The 26,776-nt window shown below is 37.4% G+C and overlaps 1 protein-coding gene across 1 annotated transcript in view; it reads right to left on the minus strand.

Moving 5' to 3' along the window:
• KDM7A (lysine demethylase 7A) overlaps positions 1 to 26,776 on the minus strand; it is an 84,061-nt gene that overhangs the window by 27,806 nt on the left and 29,479 nt on the right. Inside the window, exons 2-9 of the mRNA XM_078059636.1 lie at positions 17,993 to 18,078; positions 12,484 to 12,601; positions 9,241 to 9,401; positions 7,284 to 7,425; positions 6,786 to 6,972; positions 5,406 to 5,568; positions 1,847 to 1,934; positions 554 to 660 (exon numbers count right to left, since the gene is read on the minus strand). Of these exons, the coding sequence (XP_077915762.1) occupies positions 554 to 660; positions 1,847 to 1,934; positions 5,406 to 5,568; positions 6,786 to 6,972; positions 7,284 to 7,425; positions 9,241 to 9,401; positions 12,484 to 12,601; positions 17,993 to 18,078 (1,052 nt within the window). The remainder of the gene's footprint in view (positions 1 to 553; positions 661 to 1,846; positions 1,935 to 5,405; positions 5,569 to 6,785; positions 6,973 to 7,283; positions 7,426 to 9,240; positions 9,402 to 12,483; positions 12,602 to 17,992; positions 18,079 to 26,776) is intronic.

Below are 26,776 nucleotides of genomic sequence, written 5' to 3' on the forward strand. Positions count from 1 at the left end.
TTTGACAGAGAGAGACACAGCAAGAGCAGGAACACAAGCAGGGGGAGTGCGAGAGGGAGAAGCAGGCTTCCCACTGAGCAGGGAGCCCGACGCGGGGCTCGATCCCAGGACCCTGGGACCATGACCCGAGCCGAAGGCAGAAGCTTAACGACTGAGCCACCCAAGCGCCCCTTCCCTCGATTTTTTAAAGCAAATGTTTGGGAACACACATGACAGAAACAGTCCTGTAGCTTGAACTGCACTTTTGTGAGGGAGGCACGTTTACATGTCTGACAGTGTGTGCAGGCTGCTAGAGTCCAGGGTGAAATGAACATTTTTCAGTATTACCTGTGCTGTTCTGATGCAGCTCTTCATAGATCTGATTTTTAAGGCTACGGACTAGAGAGTCTGATGTGCTAAAAAGGCTCCTGACAGGGGAAATCATGCATATTTTAAAAAACAAAACAGGAGCAATAGCTACACCATAATAATAATAAAGGAGCCCCTCTTTCTATCAGTGGCTTTTCACGAATTTACAAACATCATGCATCATAATGTATAGATTATTAATTACCTTTCAAGGTTTCCAGCAAATTTTTGGCTACAAACCAACATATGGCTTCAAAGAAAGGGAATTTGAAAAGATCTGGTGTTTTTAGCCTTTTTTCCATCTCATAACACCTAGAGAAAATTTGAAGAAATTTAGTATTAATATTAGCATTTCCAAGTTAAATGGAGGCAACCAACTTAAGGAAAATAAAACGAGCACACATTTGAATAAGAATGAACTGTGATCTTACCCAGGTCTGACCTTAACAAATCTGACAGCATACTAAAGATTTACACTGGTCTTCCCAAAGATCAGAACCTTGGGATATGCACCGTAGTCTTAGCAGAAGGAATTTCACAAGGGTTCCACCATAACAAATAAAACAGTATGTGTAGAAAACAGCTCCCTGTGTTAGCACCACAACACCCACTCCAGGAGTCTTCTTTAGGCTCTACTAAGCATTCAAGCTCAAGGACACACTTGGCGCTGGTGGAGGTGAGAAGACAGGATCCACAGCCTGCCACAGTGTTATTCTTCTGTGGGAGTCCTGGCAGCAATCCCTACAGCCAGTAGTCCTCTTTCCCCCAGGGACACTCCAGGTAAAGAAGCAAGATTCACATTTGACGGTGTGGGAGGTGCCCTGGCTTCGAGCTTCATGACACTATTTCTCGAAATATCTCTACAGACACATAGCTTCCAGGGTTCCCTCTGGGCTTGCCAAGTTACAAGAGTCACCACACTCAGGAAAGCCCAAACATATGGATTCTCTAGTTCTCCCAGTCCTGATGCAGTTAATCAGTCAGAAGTCATTTTACCTTAAACAGTGTAGCCTGGTAACATTCTACTCTCTTTAGGCTACCGGGGGAACAGAGTTACCCAAAGGTCAATCTCAGACATAAGGGAAAATAGCTGTTAATCCTTTACCCACAGCAAAACTAAAGCAGCAATCTTAAGTTCGGATTACTTTCCACCAGCACCGAGTCTGACTGGATTTGGTTCCTTTCCCTAACTGTAAAAACAGCCAAAGGATAGAGCCCACACATTTTTATAAAATTTTGAAATTCAGGGATATATTTAGTGTCAAACTGAATAAATGACTCTTTTTGTTTTTAGACTTGAAATGCATCAAGGAGTCTTCCTAACAAAATCTTATGATAATACATTTGGTTTAAAGGTCCTATTCCTAATAATTCCTCAGGGCCTACCTCCATGAGATTGCAATTAAAATATATTGCTGAATTTATTTGTTTGAAACTTTAAAAATAATATCTTATTTAAGAAAAAACAAAAGATCTTTTAGATCCTGATGACACAAACCTGAGCTGCATGCCAATGTTAAGGTTATGCAGGAAGTTCCCCCCAAAAGCCATACAGTCCTGAGATGTGAGCACAGCATGAATCCACCCTGGAACAGTTAAAATATACATCAGTGAGTTTCCAATAGTTAAACCAAACAAATGTGATCTCTACCTGTGAAATGAGAAACTCAAAATACCAACACCAGTTTACTTCATACTCCACCAGAGCTGGAGAAGTTAATGCCTATTATAATCTAGAGACACATTCGTTCAAGTATTTATTAAATACCGATTATATGCCAGACTCTGTGCTGAGTTTCAGAAAACAAATGCATTGGTCCAATCAGACAAAATCATGGTACAAGATAGGTGATGGTTTTTGTGGTTGCTGCTGTTTTAGTTTTTTAGTTTAAAAACACAATCCAATTTCACATTCAAAATGTTACTCTAAGAGGAGTCAAATGTGGTTAAGAATGAAGTGAGCACATTTCCATTAAATGAACATGGGACTGGCTGTGCCTTCACTTCTTTAGTGTCATCCAGAAATGAGCAGTGCTCTGAGGGACTAAGCAAGGAGGAGTGGAATTTAACTGGAGACCTGGCGCTAAGAAGAAAAAGGGAGATCACCCACATTTCGCTGTGGAGGGCTATGGGTCCTAAGATACAAATGTTGGCAATTAAAATGATGTCTTATTTTCCCACAAATATGTTTTCAAAGTAAGAATCATTTCTAAAAGATGATGCCTAACTTTTGAAAACAAAATCCATAGACTGAACATAAAGCCTTCGTATAAAAATAAATATGTACAAATATGTTTGCGAGTAAAAATTAGCTATTAAAATAGATCCCATTTTCTTTATATTTTTCATTTTTTGATCCCTCATTATGCTGTGACACGGAAAAAATTCCGTTAAAGACTGACTTTCAAGTGGTGCCATTTGTGTGCTCAAAGGCACAAAGCCTTGAGCTTCACCCTGAAATCACAAATGAAAAATTTTTGTCAGCTACAAATCCTACCGATCAATGGTTCTCAACAGAGGCAGCACTGCCTGTAAAGGATGTTAAGGAACGTTTGGAGGATTTTTTTTGATTGTCTCAATGATCAAGAGGCATCAGTGATATTACATGAGCGAGAGCCAGGGATGCAACAAGCAGGCCACTCCATATAGTAAGCAACAGTCGTGCATTACTCAGGACTCTCTGCTGGGCATTCACATAGGTACAAAATCTGCCATTAATGGTCTAAGTCTAGAAACTATAAGTCCATTATATAAGTAAACAAAGTATTTTTTGCACAGTTTTGGCACAATTTTCCAGGAATACAACTACTCTGTAAATTGAAGGAAACTATAGTTTGTCTGGAAATTTATCAGTTGCCAGCTACCCTGGGAAAAAGCAACAGTCCCTAGGGCAGTGGTTGTCTAAGTGCGGTCCCAGACTGGCAGCAACAGCCAACAATTGGGAACCTTTAGAAATGCAATTCTCAACAACCCCCTCCCGCCCCCCCGCCCCCCAGATCTACTGAATCAGAACCGCTGGGGATGAGGCCCAGCAATTCATGTTTTAATAAGCCCTCCAGGTGATTCTAATGCTCAGTGACATTTGAGAACCACTAATCTACACCAATGCTATAGAATTTGAGTTGCCAATCATACACCTGTATGAGCAGGCACATTTTGAAATAGTATTTTATTATAAATTGCTTTTTGGTTTCTTCTTTCTATTCTAGTTAGATCATTACATCAATTTGGGGGGACATAATTGGTATAGGAGGTTATAGCATGAATGAATTTGAATTCAAGGTTTTGAAGAGAGCATAACAAAATATTTGTTGCAAAAGGGAGCCCTGGGAAGAGGAATTAAGGGAGGAGCTGAGCCCACGCACAATAAAAATATTGATACTTATCTAGATTTTATAAAGTCTGGCATGTATTCATTCATTTATTCAATACCTATTTATTATTACATACACCAGAGGCAAGGCAAGAAAGCAAGGCCTGTGGCAACAGATCCCTGTGAACTCCGGCAAGTAAGGTCACCCACATCGGAAAACCATAATTCTCAAAACCAGTGGCTGGGAGAGTCCACACCCTGCATTCAGTCACATCTCAAAGTGACACTCCTGATACCTATACTTGAGACTATAGCTAAGGCTGGTATTCAGTCCCTTCCCAGGGTCCCTCAAAATATACCCGCTGCCTCCAGTGTCCCAGGACAGCAGCCCAGATTCTTACAGCAGGGTTGGCCTTTGATAGCAATGTAGAGCTGACCCGTTAAAATTGAAAGCATGTCATCAAAATTTTAAAATTTTGTGCAAAGGACATTACAAAGAACATATAAAGAAAATGAAATGATAAGCCCCAGAACAGGAGAGTTACTTGCAAATCATATATCTGGACATATCTAGATCATATATCTAGTATACAGAATATATCAAGAACACTTACAACTCAACAATAAAAAGACAAATAACCCAATTAAAAATGGGCAAAGAATTTGAATAGACAGTTCTCCAAAGATAGATATACAAATAGCCAATAAGCACAAGAAAAAAGTTCAGCATCATTACTCATTAAGAAAATGCAAATCAAAACCACAATAAGATACCATTACTTCACATCTACTGGAACGGTCAAAATAAAAAAGATAATTACAGTGTTGGTAAAGACGTGGAGAAATTGGAACATGTGTACAGTGGAGAGAACATGTGTACAGACGTGGAGAAATTGGAGCTGGTGGGAATGTAAAGTGGTGCAACCACATGGAAAAGAGTTTAGCAGTTCCTCAAAAAGTTAAACATCATAAACTCTATGGCCCCACAGTTTCATTACTAGGTATATATATAACCAAGAGAAATGAAAACCATACCTCCACACAAAAACTTCTACACAAATGTTCAAAGCATCACTATTCATAATAGCCAAAAAGTGGAAACAACCCAATGTTCATCAACTGATGAATGGATAAACAAAATGTGGTTTATCCATATAGTGGAATATCATTTGGCCATAAAAAGTAAGGAAGCGCTGACATGTGATACCACATGGATGAGCCTAGTAAACATTAAGCTAACGAAAAGAAGCTAGATACAAAAGACCACGTATTCCACATATTATACATGAAATATCCAGAATAGGCAAATCCACAGAGACAGAAAAGTACAGTAAGTGGTTGCCAGGGGCACGGGGAGGGGGAATGGGGAACACCTACTAACTGGTAGGGGTTTCTTTTTGAGGTGATGAAACGTTCTGCAAGTGGTATGGGTGCACAACTTTGTTAATCCACCAAAAAACACTAACTTGTACACTTTGAAAGGATAAATATTATGGCATATGAATTTTATCTGAATAAAAATTAAAATGAAGGCAAATGACATAAAACACAATTCCAAAACAGATCCTAACTACAAGAGAAGCCCTCTAAGGGTCAAAGCAATGAAAAGTCCAAGATCAGAATTCTCTCTCAGGCTATGCAAAGCTCTTTTCCAACCATGTTAAAGCCAGAGGTTCTAATAAAAAGCCGACTCCATGTGACTGAGCATCAACTATGGGGAGAGGGGATGGGAGGAAAGCCTTACCTGTAGGAACAAATAAAGTATGTCCCTGCTTTACCACACATTTGTAGCATTTATCCACCTTATCTCCAAAGAACACCTCACTCTGGGTCACAGATGAACTCCAAGACTCATAAAGTGCCAAGTTTTCATCTGTTGGCTTTATCAAATAGAAAATCTTCTCACCCTAGAAGGAAGTAATCACACTATTTTTGAAAAAAAAAAAATGCCACTCTTAGGATGGCCTACACGGATCAATATTCCAATATAATGATCTAAATTAAATTAGATAATTATCAGATTTTTTAGGCTCAAGAAGACATCTTTCACAAACTGATCAATAACTATTGCCCTTAATAAGCATCTTCACAAAAGCTAAAGCTCCCCCTCCAAAATATGACCAGGAGTCAATAAAGTAGCATTGGAGAAACAGTCACAAGAGAGGAGGGTAAGCATCACAGACATCTTACTGATCTCATTTTCACGGTAGGGAAGTAAATACATGTACGTTAACAGGCCCAGGTCACAGAGTCATCTCTGCAAACTTTGCCCTTGCCCCTAAGATCTATAATATGATTATTTTTTTTAAAGACCTGTAAATAAACTTCCTTTAATCAACTAACCCTTTGCCTTCTCATAGAGAAGAAGAACAGGAGCTCAAGGACACAGCATCGAATACAGTCCAGAGCACTGCTGAAGCATAGGCATTGTATACAGACCAAGGTCTGGTTCTAGACCAGCACTGCCCAATAGAACTTTGTGTGATGATGGAAATGCTTTATATCTGTGCTATACAATACACTAGTCAGAAGCCACGTGTGGCTACTGAGCACTTGAAATGGGACTAGTGCAAATAAGGAACTGAGTTTTAAATTATATTTCATTATAATTATTTAAATTTAGCCACATGTGGCCAGTGGCTACTGTACTGAATAGCGCAGTTCTAGATAAAGCAAGGTCAATATAAGCTGCCAAGAAGAATTAGTATTTTCATGGGCATTTCTGACTTATTCAACTAGCTGTCCTGGCCTACCCTTAAAATCAGAAGCAAATATTACTGTAATTTTGCTGTAATCCGCTTTTTGATTCAGGGATTAACGGAAAATTGACTAGGGCGAAGAGGAAACAAAGAGACAAAAGGCTACAAGAGACCAATTTATAAGATGGGGACAAAAAAAGGAAACTAAATATAAATTAAAAACTCATGGTGGCCCCTCCATTACTTGAGATTTAAAAAAACAAAAACAAAAACATAATGCTTAAAGGTAAAATGCTGGATCCTACTTAAAAAGTACAAAAACTTCCCTCTTTATAAATGTCATTTACAGCAAATGAATGCATTCCTGGAAAAATAGGACTAAATGTTTCTGTCAATGAGAGAACAAAGAAATACCCCAATCTTACCCAGAGGACATGGTACCAAACTGAAGTTCCACCAAAGTCAATGTGGAAATCTGTGTAGCTGTCTTGAACTCCCATTAAGCAATATTTCTGAACAAATGGCTTGGGAAAAACTGAATCATCTGGCCAATAATTTTCCACCCAGGAAAGTTTTCTGGCTATATCAGGGACCTCCACCAATTCAGACATCCTTTAAAAAAACAAACACACATATACACACATACCCACATCATGCAAATTAAAAGTTCTTAAAGTTTCATCTCCCATCTCAACCCAAACCAAGAAATTAAATGGAACTCTAGGTTAACAACAATACTTAAAAGTTTAAAATTCATCATATTTCTAAATATTCTCGGTGCGTGCCAAAGCAAAGTGTACAACAGTGCTATTACTGGACCACTTTAGAAGTCATAATTAGGTTTCTTACTAAAATAAATTTATCATTTAACTACATTTAGCTAACACTGAGAAAACTAAACCAAAATGTCCAGGACTACTCACTTTGTATCTGAAAATTCAAGGCTGATCACATTTAACACTTTTGGTCTGTTTGGATTCGTGAAGTATTTAACATAATTGTGAAGGGTCATTTTGCTGTCTGCCTGCCTTGCCACATCAATGACATCTATCACTTTGTCACCACCTGCAGAGAAAAATTATAGTCTTATTATCGGGCTTAAGAGTTACATCAATAGATGCCTTAAACAAAAATATTTTAAAAACTGTATTTACTTAAAGCCAACCATAAAACTACGTAGCCTAGACAAAGATTCTGCCTGTATCCTTACTTTTTAAGTCCAACTGGAACTTTTGGAAAAGGGGGCCGCTTTTCAGGGAAATAATAAAGCAATTAAGACAGAGTTACTAATTAACACGAGAAAACTTAAATGTTTATGAAGTTTTCTACACACTAATGATTTCTTGTGTGCAGCTCACACTGACAAAAATGCATTATATTGGTATGTGGGAACTGTGCCACGTGCTCTGAGTTTCCACGTCCTCATGCATAAAATGAGGAGACTGACTTCGTCCTTTCACTTCTATAACACCTAAGATTCTATCATTTAGAAAAACCAGTCAGTCACTGTGGAATTAGTGAACAATGTAACCATGACAATTTCTGCTTGCCAGGTAGTGTCTTCTAATACTCTGCTTCAAGAAAAAAAATCAGTGGTTAGGAAGCAAAAATCAGTTCATATTAATGCATGTGAAACGAGTTCTCAATTGGGATTTAGAGTTTTCCTAGAAAACCATCAGGCATCTCTCGCACATCACTGTACTGTCACCCTAGAAAGCATACCCAGTTTTGCAATGTCCTACAAGACAAATGGAATTCAAATTATGGCAATATTTAATCAATCTGAGAGAGAAATCAAATAAATGCCATTTTCTTACTATAGTGTAACGTTATATTAATGCACTGCCTAGTAGACTTTATTTTATACGTAAAAGGCAAAACAGTTCTGTTAACCGAAGCATTTTGCAGTGCTAAAAAGTAAACTATCTAGGCGTTGGACTATTTTTTCCTAAACTTATATTACACTAGCCACTTATTTTACAGTGCTACTTATGCAAACAGGCTCAGGTTAAACCTCAGCCTCATCCCCTAGTTTATCAAATAATTCAGAATTAGCTGAATGTGAAGTTATGACATTAAACTGGGTTTCCTCAGTGAAGCAGTTATCAATGAAAACTGTCACCCAATGGCTCAATAAAGGGACAAGTTCTCAGACATTTTATACTCAGGAGATAATGCACTGCAGTAAATGTACAGTTCGGAGTCAAGGTCGATTTGAGATCTAATCCTCAAAAAAAATCTCTATCTATAGCTGACATGGAATGAGATCTACATATAGTCAGTTTTATCTATAGATACCATGATGAGAACGAACAAAATGACTGAAAATGTCAAGAAGACTGCAACAGAGAAATGGTTTTCCCCCTTGTTTCTTATACCTTTCTGGGCCTCAAAATCACACACTGAGTCCAGACACCATGAAGTGGCAATATCATCAAGTCATGAATATAGAAACGGCTGAACATGGTCTCCTCTTTTTTCCAGCCTTTCTCTAGGTACCAGAGGTCAATGATCCTGCTCCTGAATGCTACAGAGTCCTAGAACCAGTCCAATTTCCCAGTGTCTTCCTCCTGGTATCTGTAGTTACGCCTCAGCAACTATTTCTCCTAAGCAAGTACCAGAAAATTTGATGATAACAAAAAAAGTGGCAGGATGAGGTTGAATAAATAAGAACAGATCAGGTGTTTCATTCTCTTTTTCTGACAATTGTAGGTCTGCTCAGAAGAAACAGTTTTCGACCTAGGTGATACTGAATTTCACTATCCCTGACCCATAAAACTAAACTAACATCTCCTCACTCAACTTCTAATGTAATTAGAACAATACTACTACTACTTTTACCACCATTTTCCCAAGTATTTAAAGGAATCAAGTGCGTACCTACATAGCGTTCCACATCCATGACAGAAAAAGTAGGTGGAGGGAGCCTGAGTCCTAGATCATCTAATTTGGGGACCATAATAGGAACTTCAAATCCATGTTTCTCCAGGTATCTTTGTGTCAGCTGGCTGCCATGCATCTTTACAATGATTTCATCGGCACTAAGGAAAACATAAGAGTAAAACGTCATCTTTGTTGGAAAGTTCACTTTAAGAAAAATAGTCTGGTAATGGGTTAACTCATATACTATATTATTGTCTATATCAGCAGTTCTCAACCTATCATACCTGATTCTCCTTTCTAGAACAAATGGTTTATCAAGTCCCTTTTACTATCCTAAAGTAAAAGTCATAGATAATTACTTCAATACATACAATTGGAAAAATATATATGTATTATATTAAATGCCTTCACCAAAACAAGAGAAAAAATTAGTTTAGAGCAAAATATATATTTCAATATGTAAATGTTTAGATAACTACACTAGAAGAGATAATATAATAATAGAATGATTACAACTTGTTGTAATGAGTGACTGAATTTAAGAGAAGTAACTAGATCAGAAGGCACTAAATACAAGTTGTGCAGGAAATCAGAAGAGCAAAAGGTAAGGGGGCACATTAGAATAAAACCTGGTGTCAGGATAAGTAAAACAGAGAAGATTCTATCTGGCTATAAAATTTTACACAAATATTTGTTAGACATTTCAAAGTCTCATGGACACAGAACAATTCACTGTTGTCTTGCACAACAGAGGATGGCTAGCTCCCATGGTCCCCGTCCACTGAGACAAATGTCGAAAATGAACTCCCAATTTATCTGTTACAACCAGTATTTCGTAAGTTTCAGCAAGTGGTCACCTTAAGCCACTTTTTAAAAAGGGATTCTCAACCCCAGCTGCCCACTCTCATGAGTAACACGTCATAAGCATCATACTTAAGTGTGGTTTGTCCCTTTCCATTGTCCTCTAACCATAAACCAAAGATCCCTTTAAATGGGGATGTTCTAGATTTTATCTCCCAATTGCTCAGAATGCAGCTATTATACCTTCAAAAAAGAACAACACTTGCTTTACAGGTTAAAACACAACAGTTGCCATTTACACAATCAGACCTTAACTGTCTTGCTGTCACCTGCAGCCTTGGCATCAAGAAGACAAGAGATACTGGTTCTCTGAATTATTGGGTTCTGATCTGTCCACCCTCTCAATAAGAAAAGGTCAGTTTGAAGCTCCCCAAAATGAGACAGACTTTTTCTGGATAGTCTTATATTTGAAGGGTTTAGATCTCCTTCATCTGACTCATTGAGTTCTGTACTGCCTTTTAGTTTCCCCACAAGCATCTCCCAGTTGTCCTCTTTACCCAAACTCTGAGAATCAAACAATTCCCTCAACTCCAATCTGAGGGAGAATTTCAAATCACTTGTACTTCTTGATCTTTAATGTTTGTGGTGTTTTACTTAACCTGTTGATCAAAAATATATAAATACAAGTGCTTAAAAATATAGGTACATCATTATTTGCAAGAGAAAAGAATTGGAGACAAACTAAACATACACCATAGAGGGATGGTTAAGTAAATTATGGTGAATATACACAACTGCATACTACACAGCAGTTAAGGAGGGAGGTAAATTTTTGTATACACAGGGCAAGATACCGATGAAATAGAATAAAAAAAGCAAGTTGCACATCATATGCAGAACATAACCCCATTTTATTTTTTTTAAAATTAGATGCATATATATATACACACACACATCTACACATTTATATACATAAATACTTTAAATGTAATCATTTATGTAGAAAAATGTCTCAAAGGCTCACCCTAAGTTTAAAATGAGAGGGGGGAGGTGAGATAACCCGTTCACTTTATTTTATACACTTCTGTGTTAATCACATCAAGTATGTGTAATTTAATTAATTACTGTCACTCTATATATGGTTTTAAATGATGTGAAGGTTTATGGAGTTAAACAAAATAAAACCAAAAACCTTAGATTAGCGGTAATTAGAGTTTAGACATTTGTGACCACCCCTATAACCTGCTCTCCGCGGTTATTACTTTGGTACAGAGGCCACAGGCAGCCCCAGGCCAGCGTTTTTAACACTGTTCTTTCAGGTCACAAGCCTATTTGAAAAAAATAAAAGCCACGGCTCCTCTTCCTGAAAAATGCACATTCACATATTGACACTAAACACTTTATACAGGTTTAAGAAACTCACAAGCCTCTCTGAAGCCAGTTCATAGACCCAGGCTGAAAACTCTGGCCCTAGGCTCCAAACCAATCCAGGAAAACAAACATTCTTCCAACCACTTTGAAACTGATAAAAGAGAGTATTTGAGACAAAGACCTTTAATATCACAGAAGTCATGTGGAAACCACTGCGGAAAGCTCAGCAGACCTGAGGGAGACAACACTATGTGCGTATCAATTATATGTTTCTGTTTAAGGATTAAGGGGGAGAGGGATAGACAGGAATGTTAGACTGTGAAGAAATAGCAAGGGTTTAATAGTTACAGGATCTGAAATAATTCCTTAATAGGCTGCATGTGATGTTGAGATTTAAATTTAAATTGTGCTTCCCCTCTTTAACAAGCCTGGATATGATCTTGTGTAAAAGGCTATTAAGCATTATCACTTTAAATAGATGTCAGGCAGCGAGCAGGAAATGATCTAAATTAGCATGATTAAATGCTGTGTAATACTTTTGACTCTCTCTGAGCCACAGAGAAGTCAAACACTTCCCATTATCTTTTAAAAATCAAAAAGCCCAGTCCTGCTGCCACCAGAGAGGCTGAGCAATGGGTATGGGTACCTCTGACAGACCCAGAGTGGAGAGAGAGATACGAAAACAACACAAGAAAAAAACAGGGTTTGAAAATCCGAACAGGTGAGGTCAAAGGGGAAGACAAGCAGCTGTTGCACATGACGGGGAGCCCAATCCTGGAGACAACTGCCTTAGGTGAGCATATTTCAAATTTTCTGGACAGAGATCCACAGTTAATGTATTTTTACAAGGCGCCCCCGTACACATATGTATAACACAACAGGTCCATGAAACTGTGCTTATTTACTCCTATTACTTACGATGCGCCACTAGTTTCTATTTCATGAAAAAAACAAGAGTAAAAAGCTGAGAATGGGTGGCAACCTGGAGTTTGAAAACATTGCTTTAGATGATGCCACTTTATTAGGTAACATTCTCAAATTTTCTTTGGTGAGAACAAGTTTCCATACCTTGGGAAGACTCGAGAACGTAATTGCTTCACAAAAGTCCTGGTCCCAGCCTGCACTGGTTTGGAGCCGTCATCAACTTCCGTGTAGTCATGTCTGTGCCAGTTCCTCCTCTTTTTCACTGAGTTTTTAGGAGATTAAAAAAAGAAAACAGTTGTGATAACTGGTGATACCACGTACTTCCTAAAAAGTATATTCTATATGATCAGAAATAATAACAACTGTAAGTGCAAAAAAACACTCCCTTTTTAATTCATTTCCAGGCTAAAGCAGTAAATTTTACTTTGTGTAATGCCACAATTATAGGCGATTAACTGTGAATTTTTAAAAATCTACTCTTGTATGTTAACTAAGTAGAATTTAAATAAAATTTTGAAAAGAGAGCATTAAAAACTGTTTTTAAATCTACTTTTTATTTCAAAAAAATTTTAAATCAGCAAATTCAAATTAGCAGATGGAGCCCATTACAATATCCACACTTACACATATTATAAAATATCACAATTATTTTAAATCATGATTTTCACTAGACCATGAAGTCATAGTATGATTTTTATGAATCATCCAAGTCATTGATCCCACAGCAGAAATCTATTTTAACAGCACAGTTCCCTTCTCTTTTATGTCAAGATCTATCCCCAAAATAAGTAGGCTTACACTGCCACAAAAGAAGAGCAGGTGGCTTCCTCATAATTAAAGGAAGGAGGAATGACGGAACAAATAACTTTATGATTAGTTCTAATGCTCAGATCCTGTGATTCTACAGCTCTGGGCGGCTACAATCTTGAAGAGTTATGGCAATCAACATCAGGAGACTTGGACTGGACTCCTAGTTCAGCCATAACTTACTCTGCAACCTTGGGCAAGTCATGTGACACGTCTGGGTCGTTTCCTCAAATGGTAATGAAGGTAGGAGTGCTGTCTTCCTTCCTTCCTTCCTCCCTCCCTCCTCCCTTTCTTTTTTTTTTTAGGAGTGCTATATTTCAAACCATGCTGAGGAACCCTTAATAAAGGGGAAGATGGGGAAGAGGCCACAAAAGAAACTCTGGATCTCATTCTGCTTTCCACCAGGGCAGCACCACCTACAGCCCTTTCGTGTGTTAGCAATGTAAGATGTCAGTTTTATATCTTTTCTTAAGTTTGAAAATCACTCTTAAGGGACTCCTGGGTGGCTCAGATGGTTAAGCGTCTGCCTTCGGCTCAGGTCATGATCCCAGGGTCCTGGGACTGAGTTCCACATCAGGCTCCTTGCTCATTGGGGAGCCTGCTTCTCCCTCTCCCTCTGCCCCTCCACCTGTTTGTGCTCTCTCTACTCTCTAACAAATAAATAAAATCTTAAAAAAAAAAAAAATCACTCTTAAGGCTAAAACCTTCATGACTCTGGGAAATGTACTAAAGTCTACAACTAGCTTAGAATGCATCAAAAAATAAGATGGATAGATACACAAATAGATAGTGGGACAGTTACACAGACTGTGTGGTAAAGCAAATAATGTAAAATATTAATAGTAGAGTCTACATGGTGAGTTTGGAGGTACTCCCTACAAAAGTCTTTCAACTCTTCCCATATGTTTGAACATTTTTCTAGTAAAACATGGGGCAGGGGCAATTCTATGAGTCTAAGTTATTCCAAACCTTCACCCTAAAAGATCATAATAATAAAATTACACTGGATCCTCATATGGATAAGGAGAAGTCACACTAAATCAATAACGGAGGAAACTGGGCTTATTCATATCTGAGGGTTTAAAACAAGATTCTCAAAATAATTCATGGCAGTCAAACCCTCAATATGGAAAAGAGTAAATCCCATTTTTTAGAAGTCTCATGAGAAAAACTGAGAATCACAAAGCAACCTTCCTAGAAAATGCCATTAAGGCACCCTTCGTGTGTTATTTTTTCTCATTTAAAATCACTTGTAAAATTCAAGGGTGTTTCATTCCAGGCTTCCGTTCTACATATATATAGATACATAATCCCATTTTATTTTCAACTGGGATCATGATGTTCATCCTGCTTACCTTTCTTATTCTATCATGAGCATTTTTCTCCTTATTAAATATTCAAAAGCAATTTAAAAGCAGCCTAGAATTTTAAGACATAGATATAGATGCATCACTTTATAATCCTTTTTCTGAGTCTTAAGCACTTAGCTCATCCTGAATCTTTCTTCAAACAAAGTTGAGATTAATATTCATATACATAAATCTGTTTCCTTCATTAATTCCTCAGGATAAATTCCTAAAAATGCTAGAAGAAAGACTCAATATTTTTAAGATACTTGCTACATATTGCAAAACCGCCTCCAAAGAAGTGGTAGGTAACTCACATTCTTACCAGTATATATAAGCAGCCTATTTTATAGCCCTGAGTCAACAGTGAGCATCATCATTAAAAAAAAAAAAAAAAAAAAAAAAAGATGGGTGCCTGGGTGGCTTAGTCGGTTGAGCATCTGACTCTTGATTTCAGCTCAGGTAATGATCTGGGGGCCTTAGGATCGAGCCCTGCATCAGGCTCCCTGCTCAGCAGGGAGGTCTGCTTGTCTCCCTCTCCCTCAGCCCCTCCCCCTGCTTGCACATGTTCTCTCTCTCTCAAATAAATTCATAAATCTTTAAAAAATTCAGTTTAATTTAAATTTAAATTAAAAAAAGAGAAAGAAAAGTTACCCATTTGATAAGTAAACTACGATATTACATTGTTTTAATTTTCATTTTGGCAGAATAGATTAGAATTAGAATAGATTTGGGATTGGACAGCTATGGGCTCAAACTCCAGCTCTGCCAAATAACTGCATGAAAGAGCTAGTTAGATCATTTTTCTCACCTCAACGTGTTACAAATATCAAAGGAAATAACATAGGTCAAGTACTTCTTGGCATAGTTTCTGGGGCATCCAATAAGCTTCCAATTACTTCTCTTTCCTTTTCAATGAGCAGATTTGCATAATGTTAACAGAAGGCTACAAGTGTCCTGTTAGGCCAACATGCTCAACACATAAAATCAGCCACTGCAAGAAGCTGACTGAATTTCTTAAAGGAAGGAATATTCTAGTAGTGGTCATAGGGAGAGAAAATTTTGAGTTTGGATTCCATTTGCCTGAGGAACATTGAGGTATGTGTGTAAGTATGGGGCTTTTTTGATACTTGCCCTTGAATAGAGTTCTTAACTCCCATTAAAAAGGTGAAATCTAAATTTACCAACCAAGTGAATATTATACTGCCTAAATAGTATCTACAATAAGGGTTCCTGGGAACTCTGAGAGAACAGGAAGCCCTAGGTGGCAAGCAAGGGAGGCTTAATAGCAGAGGGAAAGGGGCCAAAAGGAATGACCCAAGTTGAGGGTGGAGGGTGAGAGGTAGGGAGGTGAGCCTTAAATCAAGATAAAATAAATTACTGGATCTTGGACATTTTCCTGTGGGTATTTAGTGTTGGACTTTTGCCCAGAAAATAACCAATTCCTGATCTTATGTTATTCAAGCAAGAGAAGCATATGAAGGGCCACACAATAGTCAAGCTTCTCTCTGAAGCACCATTATTCAAAGTGCAGGTTGTGATCCATTATGGATTATGAAATCAATTTAGTGAGCATGACAAGCTTTTTAAAAAATTAAATCATATAGGAAAAACAGAAAACAGAATGCATCACGTATCAGACTGTTTTAAACACGACACTGTTCCATCTCACAGTAACCCACATAATATTTCATAGAAATTAAATTCAAATTATTTCATTTGGGGATTACATAAATTCTAAACTAAAACTGCTATAAATTTTAGTTCTGTTTCCTTTCTTGCGGTAACAACCCAGTATTATTTATTTCCTCCAAGAATTACACTTGGTCAATAATTATTCCAAGTTATATACCACATATTTCACTGCTACACAAAAGAAGAACCTTTAAAAACATTTATGACAATAAACTGGGCAATTACACTAACAATTCTACCAATTTGCTAACCTCAAATTTTATACTGTGTAACTAATAAAATGGATAACCTGTATTGTAACATATTATGAAATTTAATGTAATATTTTGATGTATTCTTATAGCTTGAATTTCTAAATCTCTTACAAAGAAATTAGGTAAATTATTAATATTTCTAACAGATCAACAGTCAGTTGCTAGTAAGTCTCTTTTACAGAATTACTTCCCCACAACCTCAGATAAAAATTTCTATCTAAAAAAAAAAGTACTAGGGGGACTCCTAGGTGGCTCAGTCAGTTAGGAGTCTGATTCTATCTCAGCTCAGGTCTTGATCTCAGGGTTATGAGATTGAGCCCCGCGTCAGGTTCTCTGCTGGGCATGGAGCCTGCTTAAGACTCTCTCTCTTCCTCTCAAAAAAAAAAATTTTTTTTAATGATAATAAAATAAAAGAGGTTGTATAGGTCACCTACATCTCACCCAAATGTGTATCAAAGTATGTTCAGGAAAAGGTTCCTATGACTAAATCTATAGTTTTTCCCTTTAGTTTTAATGAACACAAAAATGCTAGCTTGCAGTCTAAATTTTTTTTAAAAAGAAAGTTACAACATCCTTCAAAGCTTTTTTAAACGTTATCCCTACTTTCTATCTGCACAATTAACACTCCAATCTATTCTTCTGAAGCATCTGTAAAAGGCTAGGGATAAATATCATTTTATGTGTGATATTGGTACACCCCAGAGGGCACATGAATTTCCCGGCCTGCACCCTGCCCCTCAGACAGAAGAGTGTAGGCAGACACTTGCTCTGGCCTCTGCCTTCCTCAGAATGGGACTGGGACAGGGGTGTGGTTTCAAACTGGGCAGGACTCTAGGCCATACTCAAATCGATGACCAAATTCAGAAAATAGAATAACATTTCAGCATATTGATACCCGAATTTCCCCCTAAAAATATAATGCATGTGTGTGCATTAAAGTCTTATCCTGTACACTGTCCCAAATATTACTGAAAGGTTTTTTTAATTTATAAAAAGATAAAAACATTTGAAATCAGTTTCCAGAATCAGAATATTTTACTTTTCCACACTTCTCAAATTGAAACTTTGAATATATGTCCTTAAGTTTGGGGGCTTTGCACTGGCAATTAAAAGTTATAGTATTTTGGGGGCACCTGGGTTAAGCGGTTAAACATCTAACTTTTGATTTCGGCTCAGGTCGTGATCTAGGGTCATGGGATCAAGCCCCATGTCGGGGTCCATGCTCAGTGGGGAGTCTGCTTGAGATTCTCTTCCTCTCCCTCTCCTCTGTCCCCCACCACTCACACACACTCGCTTTTTCTCCCACTCGCTCTCTAAAATAGATAGATAAATCTTTAAAGGGAAAAAAAACCCAGTATTTTTTTCATTTTATCTTCTTGACTTATTAAATGTTATTCAATAATTCAGACAGAAACTGTATTCTCAGTATCTTCAGAAAAATATTCCCTATAGTTCCTGGTGGGTGTAACATAACTAGTCAAAGTTATTATTAAAATATTGTCATGTACACATTGAATTCTAAACTTCGGTTTTTAAGTTTCTAATACTTACTCAAGGAGGAACCATGTAGAACTGCACAGTTGGGACAGTGATAAAGGTCAATGTCAACAGCATGATGTTCTTCTACACCAACACAGCTACGATAAAGAAAAACAAAGTCAATATGTAAATAAGTTGAAAATCTTTACTAAACTACAATAGATGGTTAGAATTTAGCTGGGAAGTGTACAACAACCTCACCAACAAATTCTGTAGATTACAGAAACATATGCAAAGATAAATTTTATTCTCTTCCCTATACACTTGCTAAATAATTATGGGGGAGAATATGCCCAAATACATGGAAAGTGATTCACTATTATCAACAGTAGAGACATCAGAAGTAATATAATTATAAGCCATAAGACCCTCAACCATTATGTAAATGCCACCTAGTATGTGGACTCATTGTTTGCACCCCCCCCCCCAAATTCACATGTTGAAGCTGTAACCCCATCAGTGTGGCTATATTTGGAGATAGGGCCTCTAAGGAAGTAATTAACACTGAACGAGGTCATAAAGGTGGGGCCTTGATACAACAGGATTAGTGTCCTTAGAATTCTGAGACACCAGGGGCACCTGGGTGGTGCAGTCAGTTAAGCATCCAACTCTTAGTTCTGGCTCAGATCAAGATCTCAGGGTCATGATCTTGGGGTCATGAGATCAAGCCCTGAGAAGAGTCCCACATCAAGCCTCCAGGCAAGCCCCACATTAGGCTCCACGCTCAGCATGGAGTCTGCTTGAGATTCTCTCTGCCCCGCTCACTCATGCTCTCTCTCTCTCTCCTCTCTCTCTCCCCTCCTTCCCACTCCTATCCCCTATCTTAGCATTCTATTAACCTAGCATTCACTATTCAGTTAAAGTATGTTTCAAGAAGGCAAGGGGAGAAGTATTTGTAGTCAACCAAAAACTGAGAGCTCACGTCCAGCTAACCCACAATAAAGGAAATGCAAGGGACATACTGCTGGCAAAAAGATTATCACAGAGAGGTGTAATGCAAGAAAAAAGTGAAAAGCTTAAAAAAAAAATAAATAAATATATGGGTAAATTTACATGGATATTCCCTACATGAAATAATGTCATGTGAGATTTAAAGATACATAAAGCACTAAACTGAAGAGAACAAATGGAGTTACAGGGTCCTAATGCACTGATCCTGGAAGGAGAGGAAAGGTAATGATTAACACTGGGCTTCTGTAGTAAGAATGCCTACTAGAATCTCTCAGGAGACAACTGAAAAAAGGGAAATAGAAAGTGTAACTTCCATACTATTACCAGGGTAAGGACAAAGAATTTATTTTAAAAATCAATTCAAAAAAAGGAGGGGAAAAAAAGAGAAAAAGAAATGGAAAGACTAAAATAAAATGGAGGTATAAATTCAAATATGTAAGTATGTAATTATATCATATGCAAATTGATTAACCTGCTCCAGTTAAAAGATACAGATCACCTGGTTGGACTTAATAAACACTACAATTCACTGGTTATAAGAGACACACATAAAACAAGGACACAGAAAGACTGAAAGTAATAGGATGGGCAAATAGTAAAAAAAAAAAAAAAAAGTACAGCTATATTAAGCAACAGAAAATCTATTTTTTTTTTAAGATTTATTTATTTATTTATTTGACAGAGAGAGACAGAGAGAGAGGGAACACAAGCAGGGGGAGTGGGAGAGGAGAAGCAGGCTCCCCGCCGAGCAGGGAGCCCGATGCGGGGCTCGATCCCAGGACCCTGGGATCATGACCTGAGCTGAAGGCAGACGCTTAACGACTGAGCCACCCAGGCGCCCCGCAACAGAAAATCTAAAGTAAAAAATATGAGATATACATATTCAGTTTAAAAATTTCAATTTCCCAGGAGGATACAACAGGAACAACTGTAGCAAGAGATTTTAACAACTCTCTCAGTATCTGACAGAATAAGCAGGTAAAACAAAAATCTATGAAATACACACGTTTTGAACTTCAGGATTAAAAAACATGGCCTAGAGACACGTGGGTGGCTCAGTCGGTTGAGCGTCCGACTGTTGGTTTCAGAGCTTAGGTCATGATCACATGGTTTGTGGGATTGAGCCCACCACTGAGCTCCACACTCAGGGGAGAGTCGGCTTGAAGATTTGTTCCCTCTGCCCCTCCCCCAACTCACATGCACTCTCTCTCCCTCTCTCTCTCAAATAAATAAATAAATCTTAAAAAAATAAAAATAATAAAAAATAAAAAACATGGCCTAATGGACATTTATGGAATAATATACCCAATATCTACAGAACACATATTCTTTCCAGCATATATGGACCATTCATAACAAGCAACCATACACTGGGCCACAGTCAAATTTTGAAGGTCTGAAATCCAGAACTCTCTGGCCACAGTTCAATTAAGACAGAAATTAATGACAAAAAGTTAAATGGAAAATCTTCACGTATTTAGAAATTAAGAAATAAACTGCTAAATAACCCATGAGTCAACAGATACATCATAATGAAACACTGAAAATTATCTAGAAATGAGCACTAGTAAAAATGCTGCATACCAAAACTGTGGGATGCAGAACTTACAAACAGAAATGTACAGCTTTAAATGCATGTATTAGAAAAAAAGGCTGAAATCAGTAAGCTAATAAACATTTACCTGAAGAAGTTACAAAAAGAACAGCAAAATAAACCTTAAAAACACAGAACGAATAAAAAAGCTGAACTGATGACACAGAAAACAAACCATGCAACAGAGCACCAAAGCCAAAAATTCTTTGAAAACACAGAATTGGCAAACCTCTCTAGCGAACTGAAGAGATAAGACATGAATAACCAATACTGGGAATGAAAAAAAGTACAGAACTACAGATTCTATAGACATTAAAGGTAAAAAGAGTATTATGAACAATTTTATGCTAAGAGACTAGAAAATATAGATAAGATAGGCAACCCTGAATCACAAAGAAACAGAGTATCTGAATACTCTTGTAACTGTTACTTCGTAATTTTTAAAATTGTCCCCCCAACACACACAAATATCCCAGTCCCAGATATACTCAAGAAGTAATTCTAATACTATATAAAACTTGCACCAGAGAATAGAACAAAAAGACTTACTCCCTAACTCATTTTAGGATAGCATAGCCTGATACTAAAACTCGGAAAGGATGATACAAGAAAGGAAAATTACAAGCCACTCTCATTTATGAGCAAAGATGCAAATAGCAAGTTTGATCTATCTCAGGAATGCAAGGTGGTTTTTAACTCTAAAAAGTTTAATCAGTGAAATATGCTACATTAACAGATTAAAAGAAAAGGTCTTATGACCATTTAAAAAGATACAGGACAAGTACTTGACAAAATTCAACATTTACTTATGATTAAAAAGCAAACAAAACCTCTTAGAAAATTAAGACTGGAAGGACACTTTTATAATCTGTTAAAGGGTGCTTCTAAAAAATCCTATGCAAATGACATGAAATTGGTCTCTCTGAGATGAAGAACAAAAGAATGTCTGATGTTACCAGTTCTACTGAACACTAGCTGGTATAGTAAAATAAGAAAAAGAGGGGCGCCTGGGTGGCTCAGTCGTTAAGCGTCTGCCTTCAGCTCAGGTCGTGATCCCAGAGTCCTGGGATAGAGCCCCGCATCAGGCTCCCTGCTTGGCGGGAAGCCTGCTTCTCCCTCTCCCACTCCCCCTCTCTCGCTGTCTCTCTGTCAAATGAATAAATAAAATCTTTAAAAAAAAAAAAATTAAAAGGTATAGGAATTAGAAAAGAAAAAAAAGCTGTCATTTGCAAATACTATGCCTACATGTGCAGAAAACTCAAAAGAATCTACAGATAAATGATAATCAATAAAAAGGTTGCTACATATAGCATCAGCACATAAAAGGTAATCACATTTCCATATACAAACAACATAAAGCTAAACAACGAAAAAGAACACCATGTACAGTTGAATAAAAAATGTCAAGGGGCACCAAAGACACCATCGGACTCTTGATTTCAGCTCAGGTCATGATCTCAGAGTCGTGAGAACAAGCCCTGCGTCAGGCTCCGCGGTCAGTGTGGAGTCTGCTTGAGATTCTCCCTCTCCACCACACCCCCTACCCCGCCAAATCTTCCCCAGACTAGCACTCAATAAATAAATAAAATTTTTTTAAATGTCGAGTACACTGGAACTGAACAAAAACTATGCAAGACCTCTTTAAATTACAAAACGTTATTAAGTGACTTTAAAGAGATGCAAATGAATGAAGATATACATCATGATCATGGATTTGAAGTTCAATAATGTAAAGATATTAATTCTCTGCAAAGTGATTCACAGATTCAATTTAATCCCAATCAAAATCTATGGAACCTGATAAGCTGATTCTAAAATTGATATGGAAATATAAAGGGCCAAGAATATGTAAGGCATTCTTACATATACTCTACCAGTATCAAGATTTATTGTAAAGTTATAGGAATTAAGGCACTATGGAAAAGATACAAGAGCTCAAAAGCAGACTCATGCACATGTGGACATTTATGTATTACATAGGCACTGCAGAGCACACAGCAAGGACAGATTTTTCAATTCATAAGGTTCTGAGACTTTTATATATCTGTATGAAGAAAAAAAATGAAATTAGGCACCTAATTCACAACATTAACATTTATTGCAAAGTAGATTAGAAACCTAAACACATGGAAGTAAAACTATAAAGGTTGTAAAAAGATAATATGAAAATAGGGGCGCCTGGTTGGCTCAGTCAGCTCAGTGTCTGACTCTGTCTCAGCTCAGGTCTGGATCTCACAGTTATGAGTTCGAACCCAGAGTTGGACTCTGAGCTGGGCGTGGAGCCTATTTAAAAAAAGAAAAAAAGAAAAAAAACGATAATATGAAAATATCTTTATGACTTTGTGCTGGGAAGGGTTATCTTTTTTTTTTTTTAAGATTTTATTTATTTATTTGACAGAGAGACACAGCGAGAGAGGGAACACAAGTAGGGGGAGTGAGAGACGGAAAGCAAGCTTCCCACAGAGCAGGGAGCCCCATGCTGGCTCGATCCCAGGACCCTGGGATCATGACCTGAGCCGAAGGCAGATGCTTAATGACTGAGCCACCCAGGCGCCCCTGGGAAGGGTTACCTTAATCAAAATATAAAATGTCCTGTCCATAAGGGGGAAAAAAAACCCCGGTAATTTCAATCATACCAAAATAACTTTTGTTCATTAAACTATAAAGAATGAAAGGATAAACCAGAATGGAAGAAGACATGACAGTACAGATCACCACCAAAGGAACTGTATCTAGAATATAATAAATTCTTACAAATAATAAGAAAAAAAAAACCCAATAGAAAAAATGGCCAAAAGATTTGAAGAAGCACATCATAAAAGGAAATCCAAGTGGCTAATATACACATGGTGAGGTATGCAACCTCATTAACAATTGAGGGAAATACAAATTAAAACTGCAATATAATAACACAATACACCCACCAGATTGGCTAATACTAAAAAGTCTGATGACAAATGTTGAAGTGATGTGGAGCAGTGGAAACTTTCATATACTGCTGGCTGAAGTAAATCTAATACAGCCATTTTAGAAAACAAATTTGCAACAAACCGAAAGAACTGTATTCTATGACCAAGCAATTTCTCTTTAGGTAAAAATGTCTTAGAGAAACTCATGCACATGTGCACCAGGATACCTACCTACACAGGAATGGCTACAGAATCATTATTTGTAAGAGTCAACAGTAAAGTGAATGAATTATAGTAAATTCTCACAGTTATAGTACATACAAATACAAAAATCAAAGAACTATAGCCCCATGCAATATATGAACAAATTCTATAAATGAGTGTTCAGTGTGTTAAAAAAAAAAGAGAGAGAGAGAATATATACAGTGTACTCTATTCATAAAATTCAAAATCAGGCAAAGCTGTACTACGGTGCTTAGGGATTAAATTAAAAAGAAAGCAGGGAAGAGAGAAATCATAATTGTAGGATCATGGTTTCCTCTAGGGAGCTGCAATCTGGAAAGGTCTGTCTTGGGGTCCTGGGTGGTTGTTATATGTTTTGTAATTATTCATTAAGCTGACGATTTATGTTTTAGACTAGTTTTTGTGTTATTTCATAATTAAAATGCTTTTAAGCATAAAATTCTATTCTATTTTTACAATCATGTAAAAAAATTAAACAAACAAAAACTTTAAAATGTAGCAATCTAACAACTATAACAAAATATCAAAAAAAAAATCTTAGCGATATCTGGATATCCCAAAACAAGCCTTTCATGTGTGAACTACATCCAGTACATTTGCTACCATGCAGTCTTTGAGAATCTGAGTAGAGCTCACTGCAATCAAAACAAAAAAGCCAAAACCAGCTGTCAAAAATAACATGACACTGCCATTCAAATATTCAATCCCTGTAACTGAATCAAGTAAATGCAATTCACTTTTGAGTAGAACTGAAACTTGCTTTATTTTTATTTGTCCAATTTAAATTTATTTCATTTATTTCCATAGAAAGCAAAAGGTGAATATACTGTTTAAAAAGCTTTTTTAAATAAATTTTATAAAATATTTTATTTATTTGAGGCAGAGTGAACGAGAGAGAAAGAGCAGGGGGAGAGGCAGAGGAAGAGGGAGAGGCAGACTCCCCGCTGAGCAGGGAGATCATGACCTGAGCTGAAGGCAGACGCTTAACCAACTGAGCCACCCAGGCGCCCCAAAAAGCTTTTTTTTTTAACTGAAAGACTATCAATTTCCAATCCAATAAAATAAGCCCTAGGCAAAATTTTCTACACATTTATGTACCATGTCCTGGGTCCACAGTTTCTTATACCCAAAAGGGTTTCTACAACCCAAAGAAAAGGTTAAAAATCACTGGATAGGTGGGGCACCTGGGTGGCTCAGTCGTTAAGCATCTGCCTTCGGCTCAGGTCATGATCCCAGGGTCCTGGGATTGAGCCCCGCATCGGGCTCCCTGCTCGGCGGGAAGCCTGCTTCTCCCTCTCCCACTCCCCCTGCTTGTGTTCCCTCTCTTGCTGTGTCTCTGTCAAATAAATAAATTAAAATCTTAAAAAAAAAAAATCATTGGATAGGGGATCCAAACTTCCAAATTTCAAAGCTTACATACAAAACTATAGTAATCAAGACTGTATGGTACTAGCAAAAGAAGAGACATACAGAATGCAACAGAGTTGAGAACTCAGAAATAAACCCTCACATTTAGATCAATTGATTTTCGACGACAATGCCAAGACCCTTCAATGGAGAAAGAATAGTCTTTTCAACAAATAGTCCTGAGACAAACACACATGTAAAAGACTGCACTTGGACCCGCACCTTACACATATACAAAAATTAACTCAAATGGATCATACACCTAAGAACTAAGTAAGAACAAAAACTATAAAACTCTTAAGGCAGAAGAGTAAATCTTTGTGGCCTTGAATTAGTATCAACCCCAACAGGAACAAAGGAAAAAATTGATAAATTGGACATCACACTATAGCCTGAAGGTTTCTGTTTTCTCAGCTTAGTCTGGTGTGAGAAAATCACCTGAGTATGGAAAGTGTGGGGAAAGAAAGATGTGAGGTGTAAGGAGCTAGGAAAGAAAGTATAAAATCATTGGTCTGAAGAATGAAAGACTAACACGGTAACATTGCCAGGCAGGGTTGAGAGTCCACCTGAGGTCTGTGATCATAAATTCCAAGTGAAACTACTTCTGCACAGATGTGTGATATTTTTTCAGCAATGTTCAACACAGGCCCAAAGGAGGAGGCTGGGTCTGTCCAGAGTTGGAGTTTTGTGGACAAAGACCAGAAAGAGAGCTGAGGATATTCACAGGGAAGTTAAGATAATGATGGACCCTGTGATCCGAGCTGCTGGACGAAAAGGACATGAAGACTGAAGAGGTAGTGAGAAAACAGTGAGATGCTGAGGGATCTCTATGCATTCCTAACACTAACTCAGTGGAGGCCTTGAACAGGTGATCTGTAAGGGGCAGAGATTATGCTCAAATAGTGGAATGTTCAGAATCTGAAATATCCAAGGTAGTATATTCCTTAACAGTGATAAATAAGGTTTAAGTGTAATAACAGCAGGCTAAGATGGAGCAAAGAAAGGGTCATGAGAAGAAAGTGAGATGTATGAGAGCTATCTCTGTATTCAGTGAGAGTTCCAAACCAAGCCTCTCTTTGAAAGTGAGGTTCATTAGGTGTCAGTAGTAAGGGCTGCACTTCAACCAGAAGAGAAACTCAAAGTCACAGAAGCCAACTTGACACTTCCAGAAACTCAGATTTGTCTCGTCATACCTTGACTATGGCCACATTCCTCATTCTTAAAAAGTGATGGCTACACCAAATTAAGTAAGAAAGCAATGTTAGATGTGTCCTGGAAAATCTAAACCAGCATAGAACATAAACTCATCTATCAATATCTAAGATATATTATTAAGGACGACTTCCACAAGGCTTAGGGAAGAAGAGAGAGGATAGAAACATTCAAATTAATTCAGGACACTTTGGGCAAAATTTAGCTAATAATCCTCAAAGGTCCCTGGTTCCTCTCTCTAGCTTCTACTCTTCAGCCCCCATCCTCACGACAATATAATCTCTTATACTAAAATGTTAGTGATGTCTTCAGGTTTTGACAATTATAAACATTCTAACAACAATTATTTTAAAGTTTCAGAATTTAATAGTAAATTTGGTACATTAACTAATTTTTTATGACAACTTAGTAAATTGATAAATAAGTAAATGTTAAAAACTCCTTAATCATATAAAATTTTTAAAAATCAAATTAAACATG

Source organism: Halichoerus grypus, chromosome 12 (assembly GCF_964656455.1).
Source record: "Halichoerus grypus chromosome 12, mHalGry1.hap1.1, whole genome shotgun sequence".
Lineage (NCBI taxonomy): Eukaryota > Metazoa > Chordata > Mammalia > Carnivora > Phocidae > Halichoerus > Halichoerus grypus.